We start from the raw sequence: 13186 nt of genomic DNA, 5'->3' as shown, positions 1-13186 counted from the left end.
GCCTTGCGAGAGGCTTTCCTCGCTCGCTTTGCCACGCTTGTGGCACAAAAGAAATCGAAGACCCACCTCATCTCCATTCGACAAGGGAGAGATGAGACATTGAGACAATACCTCGCTCGCTTCACCGAGGAGTCTCACAAAGTCGAGGGCTTCGACGACAAGGACGCCATCACGGCGATCACCGAGGGAGTTCGCACGGGCGACTTCCTCAAGTCCATTGTCGGGCAAGTCCCGCGAGACATGGCGGAGCTGATGACGAGAGCCCGCACACATATGGGAATCGAGGACTATCTCGATGGCCGCGATAGCCGAAAGCCAGGAGGACAAGGTAGTCGCCACCGCGAAGAACGGGACGAAGATCGCCCCGACCCTCAAAGCAAGAGGAGCAAGGGAGGCCGGGCCCCTAACGGTCGCCCCCTCTCCGGTCCAAGATCGTCGCACGTTGATAGCTTCCGAGCGTCATCAACATACACCCCTCTGAACACTCCGCAAGAGCGGATCCTAGCTCTGCACCGCGACGAGCTAGGAAGTCCGGCTCCTCTAGCGAAGGATCCCGCGAAGAGGGATCGGAACAAGTTCTGTGAGTACCACCAGGATCACGGGCATCTGACGTCCGAGTGCTATCATCTTAGGCGTCAGATCGAGGCCCTGATTCAAGTCGGGAAATTAAAAGAGTATGTCCTGAGAACGGTCGGGGCGGCCACGGTGCACGAAGACCGTCCACGGCGGGGAAGGAAGGGTCCGGCGACGGTGACTGTCATGAACCAGGCAGCGATTGAACAACCGGAGACCTCACAGCTGCATGTCGTGGGCTAAGCCCGTCCCCTTTTCTCATTATGTCATGTTATTTTAAGACAATCTCGAATTTCAATAAGGCCAATGGCCCAGGGATGTAATTTTTGACTATTTGTGCATGATAATTGTATCACATTTCACCTCGAAGTCTTTATCTTGCTGCATTATAATTTCTAGTCTCCTCTACGAGTACACGAGAAACTCGGGGGGCTAATGGGAAACAATGTTCAACAAAAAAAAGAAAAAGAAAAAAGAAGGAAACAAACAAAGACGTGCAAATCGATTATGCCTTCGTTGGCAGGTCGAGAACATAAGACGTGCACCATACGAAAAAGACGTGCAAATCGATTATGCCTTCGTTGGCAGGTCGAGAAAAGTAAGACGCGCACAAAACAAAAAAGACGTGCAAATCGATTATGCCTTCGTTGGCGAGTCGAGAACATAAGACGCGCACAACCAAACAAAGACGTGCAAATCGATTATGCCTTCGTTGGCAAGTCGAGAAAAGTAAGACGCGCACAAAACAAAAAAGACGTGCAAATCGATTATGCCTTCGTTGGCAAGTCGAGAAAAGTAAGACGCGCACAAAACAAAAAAGACGTGCAAATCGATTATGCCTTCGTTGGCAGGTCGAGAAAAGTAAGACGCGCATAAAACAAAAAAGACGTGCAAATCGATTATGCCTTCGTTGGCGAGTCGAGAACATAAGACGCGCACAACCAAACAAAGACGTGCAAATCGATTATGCCTTCGTTGGCAAGTCGAGAAAAGTAAGACGCGCACAAAACAAAAAAGACGTGCAAATCGATTATGCCTTCGTTGGCAGGTCGAGAAAAGTAAGACGCGCACAAAACAAAAAAGACGTGCAAATCGATTATGCCTTCGTTGGCGAGTCGAGAACATAAGACGCGCACAACCAAACAAAGACGTGCAAATCGATCATGCCTTCGTTGGCAAGTCGAGAAAAGTAAGACGCGCACTACACAAAAAAGACGTGCAAATCGATTATGCCTTCGTTGGCAGGTCGAGAACATAAGACGCGCACCATACGACAAAGACGTGCAAATCGATTATGCCTTCGTTGGCAAGTCGAGAAAAGTAAGACGCGCACAAAACAAAAAAGACGTGCAAATCGATTATGCCTTCGTTGGCAGGTCGAGAAAAGTAAGACGCGCACAAAACAAAAAAGACGTGCAAATCGATTATGCCTTCGTTGGCAGGTCGAGAAAACAAGACGCGCACAAAACAAAGAAGACGCGCAAATCGATTATGCCTTCGTTGGCAAATCGAGAAAACAAGACGCGCACAAAACAACAAAGCCGTGCTAATCGACCACGCCCTCATTGGTAGATCGAGAAAATGAGCCACGCACGATCAATCCGAAACAAAAAGTCGTCCCTCGCGACGCGCGAATGCCATTCCTCATGATGCAAACCCGAGAGCATTCATCCCGCGTCCGCATAAAAGCGTAGATTTTGAGTTTCCACTCGACCTACGCTCGACCGGAAACTCGGGGGGCTAATGTTGTTGGCCCGTCTAGGGCCAACGGGAACAAGGGCATCTCTTCGACCCACATGGCTGTACGAGGTCTTGGGCGGCGGAACCCTGACTCAGCCAGGAGCCGGCCCAAACCAATGGCCAAGTCAAAGCCCAGCCATGGGCCGAGTCAATGGCTCACTCGGCCATTGGCTGGGTCAAATGGCTCACTCGGCCATTGGACAGTTCACTCGGCCAATGGCCGAGTGAACCCCTCAGCCACCAAGGCAGTTCACTCGGCCATTGGCCGAGTGAACCTTCCAGCAGTTCACTCGGCCAATGGCCGAGTGAACCCTCCAGCCGCCAAGGCAGTTCACTCGGCCATTGGCCGAGTGAACCTTCCAGCAGTTCACTCGGCCAATGGCCGAGTGAACCTCCCTGCTGCCTCAGCAGTTCACTCGGCCATTGGCCGAGTGAACCTTCCAGCAGTTCACTCGGCCAATGGCCGAGTGAACCCTCCAGCCGCCAAGGCAGTTCACTCGGCCATTGGCCGAGTGAACCTTCCAGCAGTTCACTCGGCCAATGGCCGAGTGAACCTCCCTGCTGCCTCAGCAGTTCACTCGGCCATTGGCCGAGTGAACCTTCCAGCAGTTCACTCGGCCAATGGCCGAGTGAACCTCAGCCGACCCAAGACCTTCACTCGGCCAATGGCCGAGTGAACCTCACCACCATGTTCACTCGGCCATTGGCCGACCCAGCCTCCTCCAATGCCGACCCAAGCATTCTCACTCGGCCAAGGGGTCTTCAAACCACCCCTTGGCTGCCTATAAATACCAAGGCACCCCCCTTAGTCCAGGTAATCCATTCTTGAGTACCGAAACGCTGCCGAACTCGTACCTCGCTCGTTTCTCTCAAGCTCTGGCCTCTAAACACCCCTAAAACCTCTATACTGCACCTCAATCACACTAATGTTGAGCGTCGGAGAGGTAAACAGGGGCACCCCCCCTGTTTCCCCTTTGTAGTTCACGTGTTCTCTACTCCTTTTCAGGTACTCTGACGAACTCAAGGGACACCCACAGCTAAGGGACGACTTGGGATACCAAGTCCGACACGCTCGAGTCGAGACGAGACCACTTGGTCCGGCCTTGGGTCTGACCGTCTGCGACTCCTAAATCGTTGTCCGAATAACAGCGACAACAAGTAACTTGCTTAAAATAGTGTTCATAATTCAACGTTTTAAAAAATGTTATTTACAAAAAGAATTTAAGATGGTCGCTATTTTAAAAATATTGCAACATAAAACTATTATTTTAGTATTTTTTTCAATAATTTTTGGCTGGGCTGAGCGCTGTGGGACACGAAAACGAATGAAAAGAAACATAAATCAAATAGAGATTAGAATTCGAAAAAAAAAAAAATAGAGATACAAAAATTACAAAAATATCAGTTATGAGATAAAATATTCTTAAAATAGCGATAATTTTAAATTCATTCAAAAACTGTGTCGGTAAACAATCATGAACATCATAAATTGAAATCGTAAACAATGACTAAAATTCAATAAAACTATTAAAAAATAGTAACATCAATATAAATGACTATTTATAATTTTAAAACATTAATTTGACAGTAATTTTTTTAAGTGTAATTTGTTGCAACTAACTAATTCTTTAGATTCGTTTAAGTTTTAGCTAAAATTTTATTTTCTTAAGAAATTAGCCCATCAAGCTAAAATATTAATTTTTATCGGTGTTGGGTTATTTTTCTAAGTAAATTAAATTAACTTAATTAATTAATTAAATTACTTTGGATTAGTACGCTATTTTTTTTTATTAAAATAAATTTTTTACTATTTTTTAAAAACATGGTAAGTTATTAAATTACTGAGTTAATTACCCCATTTTTTAATGAGCGAGCACAACCAATCGGTCAAGATATCCATTATTCTACTAAACTAGCAAAGATCCCAAAAAATGAAAAATTTAGAATAATTTTATGTTTAAAAAAAAAAGTTTCTAGACTAAAATGCCTTGATGGTAACACTTTTAGACCGTAAATGAGCAAAATAAATCAACCTATGTCTTGTAATTAAATAGTTTTTTTTAACGAAAGTTTCCATCTTTATTTCAAAATTATTAAAGCTATTCCATTTAGAAAATACCCTTGAGATTAGGGTACTCGAGAGGCATTCCTTAAAGCGGTAAAGCAGGGGATCATCACTAACAATGCGAGAGGGCCGTCTTCTTCGAGCTCTCAACAACTCATTCAATCGCTGATTCCCATTTTTCAATCTCCCGCTTCATATTCTCAGGTGAACAATATTTGAACTTGCTCTTTTTGAGAATAAATTCACTCGCCATCCTCGTTTTTCAAAAAACTTGGGTCACCTAATATCTAGATTCTTCTAGTGCGAATTTCTTGCTCACAGAAAGTTAGAAAAAGGTTGTATGCTTTGTAGGAAGAACTAACATTATCGTTATGACGAATCGAGAGGTTGTTATTTAATATCTTTTCGCGTTTCAGTAAGCGAAATGGATTTTGATTCCAGAAGATTCGGAAGGGGTAAGAATTCTGTAGATACCGAGCGATGGAATTTGGTTATTGCTTTTGTTGATTTCAATAAATTGACCGAACATAGAAAAAGAAAAAAAAAGCAGCTGAAATCTACGGAAGCCATTGAATATTGGCTTTATTATTTTAATTTTTTTATTTTCATGATCATATTTGTATACGTGGTAATAATATGAATGTGGTCTTTGATTTTGAGCTCACTGGTATTAGAGCTTCACGTTAAGAGATTTTTCGTGAGGATTAAACGCAGTGGTATAAGAATTGGGGCTTTGTTTATTAACCCTTCGGGTTGTGAAATGCTCATCCGGAAGTGTCCTGATTAAGATACTACCCCAAACATACTGTTAGGACTCTAGATAAATGAGTAATTAGTTGATTGTTTGTTCAGAGTTAGAAATACTATTAGTGAGAATTTTGAGAAGGAAGTGAGTTAGTTTTGTGTGAGGCTTATAGCCTTTTTGGGAGAGTTTCCGGTCTCGAATACCTTGTTATCTTGTATTCTGAACCACTTTATCAATGTATTACCAAGGTTTTCTTATCACACCCACACTTCAATACCCGCCAACATATGTTTTTACCGTTAAAAGTAAATACCAGATCGTCGAGTTAGGAGGTTTTGAGGTATATATGCGAAGGCGAGATTCAACAAAGGGTTTCTTTTGGTGTGCTTTTTTAATGGTATTGATTAGCAAGAGGAAACAAGGAGCACCAGGAAAAGTTCAAATTTTATGTCATTTAATTAGTTTATTATTATTATTTTTTCGGGTCCTGTCAGAGAGATGATCATATATTTGTGAGCTATTTTTAAGTGAGTGAAACACGTGGCCATTTAAATTAAAAGAAAAATTTGCAGGGCCTCGGGAATTGGGTGGCTCAGCCGATCTCATTAGTCAGTTCAAGCTGTGGACTCACTACGAATCGTTTTGCAAAAAGTCGATTCCCGTATCGATTTCCGATACTCGTTATCTCGACAATGTGGTCGGAGACACCGAGATCAGGAAGGGCCAAGGTATGGAGTTGGACCAGCTCTTCCGAAACGCCTCTCCTTTGGGAAAGAAGAGCATTCCGATTCGCTGTTTTGATTTGGGTTTACTCGGGGACGCTTTTCACATCAAGGAAACTTCAACAGTCAAACTGCCTCAAGTAGAACTTTTTATCGTAACTGGCCTCTTTATCGAGTCGATTTTTGAGAAATGACTTTCTAGATAAAGGTCTCTCTTCTTTGTGCAGGCCGAGAAGGGGATTCCAACTGGTGAGGTAAAGCTAAAGAGCGAGTTGAGACAAAAGAAGCGAAAGAGGGCCGATAGCAAGGATGAGAAGAGAGAGAAAGACGATGATCCGAAGCGCAAACTTCGGGATGTGAACAAGACTACTAAGGAAGAGAACAATTCAGGCTTCGAGTTAGTGAAGGGACGATTAATCAAGGTCTCTCTCGGCTTCAACACGTTTTGAAATATATGCTATATCGTTGACTAGTTGATTTCCTTATTACTTAACTAGTTAATTTCTCTCGCTTTGTTGATTTGTTGTTTTCCTCGCGTCTTGTGTTTTAGAAGAAGGTTTTTGATGGTTTCGAAGGTGTTCCTGCGAGCGAGAATCAAGGAAGCATGGTAAGAGAGGTAAAGTTTAAAATAATGGTCTCTTCTCTTCTACTTTCACCTGTATTATTCTCTGTTGGGAAAAAGAAAAAAAAAAATCTACATTCATCGGTTGCTTTTGTCTGTGATGAAAATTTCAGGGAAGCTAGAATAGCACTAGTTTCATATATATATATATATATATATATATATATATATATATATATATATATATATTTTTTAAAAGTTCAAGTGGATGAGCTGTTGAAAGTCCGTTTCTTTAACTCTTTATTTGACATTCCATCTCAATGCAGAAAAGTAAGCCGAGAGAGTGCTGGGGTAATATGAGATGACTAGTCATTGGTCTATACATTTGTTGTTCTTAATTCCAAAACACTTGGTACCTCTTTATTATTATAAAAAACTCATTTGTTTATTTTTTTACGCTTCTTCAAGCTTGTCTATATATTACCGCGTTGTCCACATCATTCTTTCTTTGAATATATCTTAGAAATATATAGCTGTTTTTTGAAAGAATTTTTTTTTATCTTCAAAGAGTTCAGGCGATTTCTCTCTCCTTCGACAGGTTTTCTCTCTCAAAAAACAGAGTACAGGAAACCCTAGCCTCACCAGCAGCCGCCGCCTCCTGGGCTCCGGCCTGGGAGGTGAGCATCGGCCTCCCCGGCAGCATCTCCTCACTGACGTGCGCGGCTCTAGGTGGCGGCTCTTCCCTCGTCCTTGCATCGGCTCAGCTCTTCGTTTCTCTGGCGCGCCGGCGGCTCCGGGTGCTCGACCGTGGTGAACGTGCTCAGGTCTCGGATCTGGCGGCTTCGGTGGGTCTATGGTTCGCAGGTGGTCTCGGTGGCCTCGGTGGGTCTATGGTTCGCAGGTGGCCTCGGTGGGTCTGGTCTCGGATCCCTCGCTGGGTCTGTGGTTCGCAGGTGGCTTCGGTGGCTTCGGTGGATCAGGTCTCGGTGGCTTCGGTGGGTCAGGTGGCTCCGGCGGGCCTGGTCTCGGATCTGGTCTCGGATCTGAGAACGGTTTGGCGGCTTCGGCGGCTTCCTCTGTTTCTCTCTCCGACTGGAGTGATACGGCGAGACTCCGAGCTAAAGATGGGAGGGACGTGGCTGAAGAGTTTGTCGGGTGCAGAAGTGGTCGGATCTGCCGTTTTGTTTGTGTTGTGTTTTTTGTTTTGTGTTTTTACTTAGTTATGCTTTATGTTTTTATGCGCGATGTGTTTGTCTTGGTTTATCTTGGACACGGATTAGCCGTTGTCCACTATCCCGTTGTGGATTTCCTGTTAGGTTTTGTTCTATACAGGTTGAAGATGCATCTTCTTCGTGGTCATCAAACCGAGGTTGAGTGGATCTTTCCATCTACCAATTTAGGTTTTGTTGAAAGAGCCCAATGTGTGCTCAATTTCTGTGCTCGTCGTTCTTCCACTCGTCGGAAGCATGCACAAAACGTGCGATTACCGGAACTTAGTGTTAGTTTCACTTCGACTTAGGTTTGAGGTGTTCCATGTACTAAGATGTTTTTCTCCTGTATTGATGGGTTTTTTACCCAATTTTAATGGATATTCCGTGACTTTCAAAAAAAAAAAAAAAAAAGAGTTCAGGCGATTTCGTTAATTGCCAGAGAAAAATTATCAAAGAATTGATGGTTGTCATATAATCTACACGTTGAATAAACATTTTATTTTATAATAGCAGTGAGCTATCGGGATTGAATCTAGTTTTTTTAATTATAATAACCAAACAACAATATGTAGTGTTATATCTTCATTTTTTTTAACAGAAATTATTATATATCTTCATACATGACAGAAAGTTATGCTTACAAATACAATGCACACACTAATATATCCCAAAACGGTATCGCTACAAAACTGAAGTTGTTATTTGAAACAAACGGCGAAGGTTGAATCAACTGCTTACTATAGTCTCCAAAAGCTCATAAACACGTTCAGATTTGAGTATATCTTCCTCTGTATGCACCATATAAACAACTGCATATTCGAGAAAAAAAAAAGATTTCATATATGTGAGTCGGAGATACATAATACTTTTCAGTTATATTATCATATATAACGCAACATAGAATTGCTATAACAACAGATTACTATTCTCTAAAATTTCTAGTGTATACCTAGCATAAGAAAGCCCTTAGGATAATTGACTAATCACTAATCTATCTCCCTCTCATGGACTATTCAACAGGTCAAATCAGTGAGACTCACATAAAAGTAGCTGATCGATCGAATTGATACATAAATCTTTAATTATCTCTACAACACAAATAAAGCATTGATATTGCCTATGGATAAAAATGAACAGATTGATGGTATGCAGTATTGGACAAGACTAAAATAATTATTAAAAATTTATAACACTAAAACTAGATAAAATTCAAAACAAGTACTTTTCATAAACAATAAAAAGTAATAAAAAACTAATCAATCATATCTTATGTGAAACATCAAACATGTACACACTTTTCTCAGTCACTTCTGATCTTCATACTAACTTATCGATAAAAAAATCTCCGAAGGATCAGAACTTTTTTTTAACATTTCACGTGGACAAAGCATTAAATAACACGAGGCTAGGGAGACATTTTACGTTAAACTACCTACATGTTTCATGCAAAGCTTACGTGAACCACCTAACTTCTTGTTCTTCTTGACTTCCATTCATTTATTAGTACTTGATAAATTCTCTCTCCTTCTCAATCTCAAGACTAGTCCCACTAACACCTGACATGCTATTTAAGTGCTCCAAATGCAATGTCACGTCAGTTCTATAATCACAAGGACAAACACATACAATAACATAAGGAGTTACAAGTACCGAACCTTGTATAACAACACATCTCAACGCTCCTGGTGATTATAATCAATATCGGCACCGGCGTGGTCTTGGTGGCCGTGGTGGTGGTGGTGGTGATGGTGGTTGTGCTGAGACACATTACTATTCCCGTCACTCAGAAGCAACTGCGCTTCAATATTATTATTACCACTTTGATGATGAAGATACTCATGAGCTTGCTGTTGCTGTTGGTGGTGGGGTTGTTGGAGCTGCTGAGCCACCGGATACACCTCACCATTGTCCACCACCAATCCCAACGCGCCACATGACACGTCACCGCCTCCAATTCCTACGCCGTCTCCTGTGTAAGCCTGTTTGCAAGGACCAAGTTAGAAACTTTATGTAATGGGTTATATATATATATATATATATATATATATATATATATATATATATATATATATATGTTGATGGCGCGGCACTGTTAGGAAACATAGGGGCACAAAATAGAAAAGAAAAAGAAATTGTGAAATATTAAATCTTTGAAAAAAAATTGAATCCGGCTCCGTCGTGTACACGATACATTTAGGGGAGCAGATTTGAAAAACAAATATATTATCGGGGTTTAATTTAAAAATTACTTAGATAAACTATAATTTTTTTTTTTTTTTTTTTTTTACACTCTAGTACCCGGGTTCCAATAAGGCTCCGTCCCTGGCCGGGTATATGCGGCTTGAGCTATTGGTGCCTCTCTTTAAAAAAAAGTATTATATTCTTTTGCCTATTTTTAAATTATTTCACCTTAAAAATTTATAAATGAACACTTTAATTTATATTTCTGGCTCCGTCCCTCCTAGATACAAAAAAAAAAAAAAAAAAAAAAAATTAGTCACTTGAAAAATGAAATGAAACGAGGCATGCCTGGTTATCGAGCGCGAACATCATCTGGTTCTGTTGGTGGCTCTGGAAAAAGCCGATCTGAGCATTGTTGTTGTTGATGGCGGCGGGGGCGGCGGCGGAGGGGTAATTCGGGTACATCATCATCATGGCGGCGGCGGCGGCGGCCTGGGAGGAGGGAGAGTGATCGGAGGAGGAGAGGTAAGCGGCGATCTCTTTTCGGGCGGCTAGGGTTTCGGACTGGACTTGCTTGAGGCGCGCGTGGAGGTAGGAGATGAAGCCCACGCAGCCGTAGACGGGGTCGCGGAGCCGAGCCTCGGCCTCGTACGCCAGCGACGCCACGGCCTCCTCGCGGTGGGCCCCGGGCATCTCGTTCAGGATCTTTGCCACGTTGGACGCGCCGTACACTCGGTGGACGCTCGCGAATTTCTGCGGCTGGTCCGGCGGGAAGTACGGCGCGAACACGCACTCCTGAGTGCACTTCCGCCGGAGGAACTTGCACGCCGCGCACGGCGAGTGCGAGTTCGACGCCGACATCTCTTCTTCCTATCTGCGGACGAGAGAGAGAGAGGGGATTTTCTTAACAAAATTGAATGAATCAATGATAAATGAGTATATACGTGTTTTTCACGTGGATGATTCTTAAGCGCTGTAAGACCCGATTCTTTTGGGGGGAAAAGGTTTCGGGGTTTTGACTCGTTTCAGATTTTTTGAAAAGAAAAAGGGAAAAACGCTAACAGAAAGTTACAGGGATGAGAATATATATATATATATATATATAAAAACAAAAAAAATTGAGTGCCCGAGAATTTATCAACAAACAGTGTTGATGATAATAAAAAGTTGTTCCGGGAAAAGATAACGCCAAAGAACACACACGTGGGCTTTTTTAATCGATAAAACATGCGGAGAAGAAATGAAATGAACAATCGATAAATATATATATATATATATATATATATATATATATATATATATATTATTCTATACAACGAAAATCTCTAGAAATAATAAGATTTTTTTTTTCGGAATCACTACATGCCTGAGTTCTGTGGTGGTCGGATTTTGTTTGGATCTTCGACCGAAGCCAGGAAGATTCAACCCCGTGACAAATGAACAATTGAGTTGGGAAGAATGGGCAGAATTTTAAATAAGGGATGGGTATAATAAGGGTATTATTGTTGAAAATTAACTTATGATTTTTATTGTTATTATTATTTTTTTTAATTAGCAATATTTTTAATGGGGTGTTAGTAAAAAGATTTTGGGTACATTATACTCCCCTTGAAGATAATTTATAACTTCTTGATTTATAACCAGATAACAAATTAAAAAGCATGATAACAATTTGCTATTAACAGAAAAGGTCAAGGTAGATCTTCTTTATTGGATAGAATAATCAAACACAGAGAAATACCAAAATCTCAAATCAAATAACATCGTTTGCAAAAAGATATGGTATATAGGTAGATTTTTAACCAAACATTAAAAAAAAAAACACAAAACATCCAAAAGATGAATGACAAGTCCACAGGCATTCTATTTTATGTAATTCATATTTACAAGAAAAACATTCGAACAGATCGACCACTGGTGGAACCCAATTAGCATATTTGTCTTTTGTTAAATATAAAATTAACAAACATGGATGGAATAATAGAGAAATGAATAGATCTACAAGCAGTTCCGCTGCTTCTACATTAGAAGCCCTATAGAAAGACTAAATCTAAATGCCATGAGAAGCGCTAACTGATATGAGTAACGATTCTAAATTGGTTATACTGGGATATATACATATAATATATATATATATATACACACACAGTGACGGAGCCAGAAACGCCCACCAGGGGGGGCTAATTTGAAAAAAAAGTTTCAGGGGGGGCTTGATTGTAAAATTTTTATAAAAATTGGGCCAAAAGTATAAATTTTCAAGTAATTTTTTTTTAAAAATGGGCAAAAAGTGCAAAAAAAAAAAAATTGAGGGGGGGCTTAAGCCCCCCCTGGGCCTGTACTGGCTCCGTCACTGTACACACACACATTGATGTATAGTCTGATTAAATACGTATAAAAAATAAATAAAAAACCCTAGATTCGAGTTTTCTGCAAACTAATTGGGACTGAAAACTAAATAAGTGGGCGATAATTTTGCTATATACCTCGAAGAGGCCGTAAAACGGGAAAAAGAGAACTTAGTCATAGAGATGGGGTGAGAGAATCATGGTTTCGAATCCCGGTCGGTCGTCACTTGGCCTCTTTCTTTTAGAGACGAGCGAGGAAGATAGGAGGCTTTTTATTTTATTTTTATTTTACACACACATGTATATATATATATATATATATATATATATATATATATATATATATATATATATATATATATCCCCAAACAGATTTTCTAGATATATCATTGCACATTGAATTAATTAGTTTTTCTATGTATGTAAAGTAACATATATGATTTAAGAAAGAAAATGTTATATTTGTCGATCATACTATACATATGTATATATGTTTATGTATTGTTACAAGCTATGTATCATATTTATTGGAAATTATTAATCTAAGCAAAGGTAACAAAAGTAACTTGCCATGGTATACCAAAATGTGTGATCATGTGATATATAATGGACGTGATTAGCTGGATTCTCATTATTTTAAACTTTTCATACCGTTATCCTTTTAGTTATCATCTAACGAAATTAGCACTTAGAAACGAATTTCGTGGACTCGAAGGAAGGAAAAAAGAAAAAGCGAAAGTGTTACAGTTTATCAAATATCCAATGATAGAACATATAAAATTGTAAAATAATATAGTTAATGTTTTTCTAAACTTAGCAAATATCCAATATCTTAGGAATAATTAATGTTTCTAAAAAATTAAAATGCATCACATATACAATTAATAAACATGCTAATAATTTTTTACATTTTTTAAATTGAAAACAACACGAACAACTTAAGAAATTGACAGTTGGTTTAATCAACTATTTTTTTCATGAAAAAAAAATCAACTAATTTTTTTGGGTATTCTATTTGGGTAGCTAGTTAGCCAAATCGAAA

General features: G+C 40.3%; 1 protein-coding gene and 1 pseudogene across 3 annotated transcripts; one reads left to right on the top strand and one right to left on the bottom strand.

The window, feature by feature from the left end:
* The first annotated feature begins 4420 nt into the window (after positions 1-4420).
* On the top strand, positions 4421-6935 carry LOC149386371 (mediator of RNA polymerase II transcription subunit 19a-like). 3 transcript variants are annotated; one of them, XM_089624997.1, is made up of 6 exons: positions 4421-4582; positions 4795-4833; positions 5696-5985; positions 6073-6267; positions 6396-6452; positions 6734-6935. In XM_089624997.1, the coding sequence occupies exons 2-6, from the start codon at positions 4803-4805 to the stop codon at positions 6770-6772; spliced, it is 612 nt and encodes a 203-aa protein (XP_089481123.1). In that variant the 5' UTR covers positions 4421-4582; positions 4795-4802; the 3' UTR covers positions 6773-6935. The 3 variants fall into 3 exon arrangements, with proteins under 3 accessions (XP_089481123.1, XP_089481121.1, XP_089481122.1); XM_089624995.1 differs by having other exon boundaries at positions 4422-4582; positions 6396-6461; XM_089624996.1 differs by having other exon boundaries at positions 4422-4582; positions 4730-4833; positions 6396-6461.
* Positions 6936-10111: 3176 nt separating this feature from the next.
* Positions 10112-10660, bottom strand: LOC149386370 (LOB domain-containing protein 24 pseudogene; annotated as a pseudogene).
* Positions 10661-13186: the final 2526 nt, after the last annotated feature.

The sequence above is a fragment of the Urtica dioica genome, chromosome 9 (genome assembly GCF_054948205.1).
Source record: "Urtica dioica subsp. dioica isolate 48M chromosome 9, U.dioica_male_clone48M_v1_H2, whole genome shotgun sequence".
NCBI classification, from domain to species: domain Eukaryota; kingdom Viridiplantae; phylum Streptophyta; class Magnoliopsida; order Rosales; family Urticaceae; genus Urtica; species Urtica dioica.
Note: the sequence above shows the minus strand (reverse complement) of the source record. Positions and strands in the feature narration are given on the sequence as shown.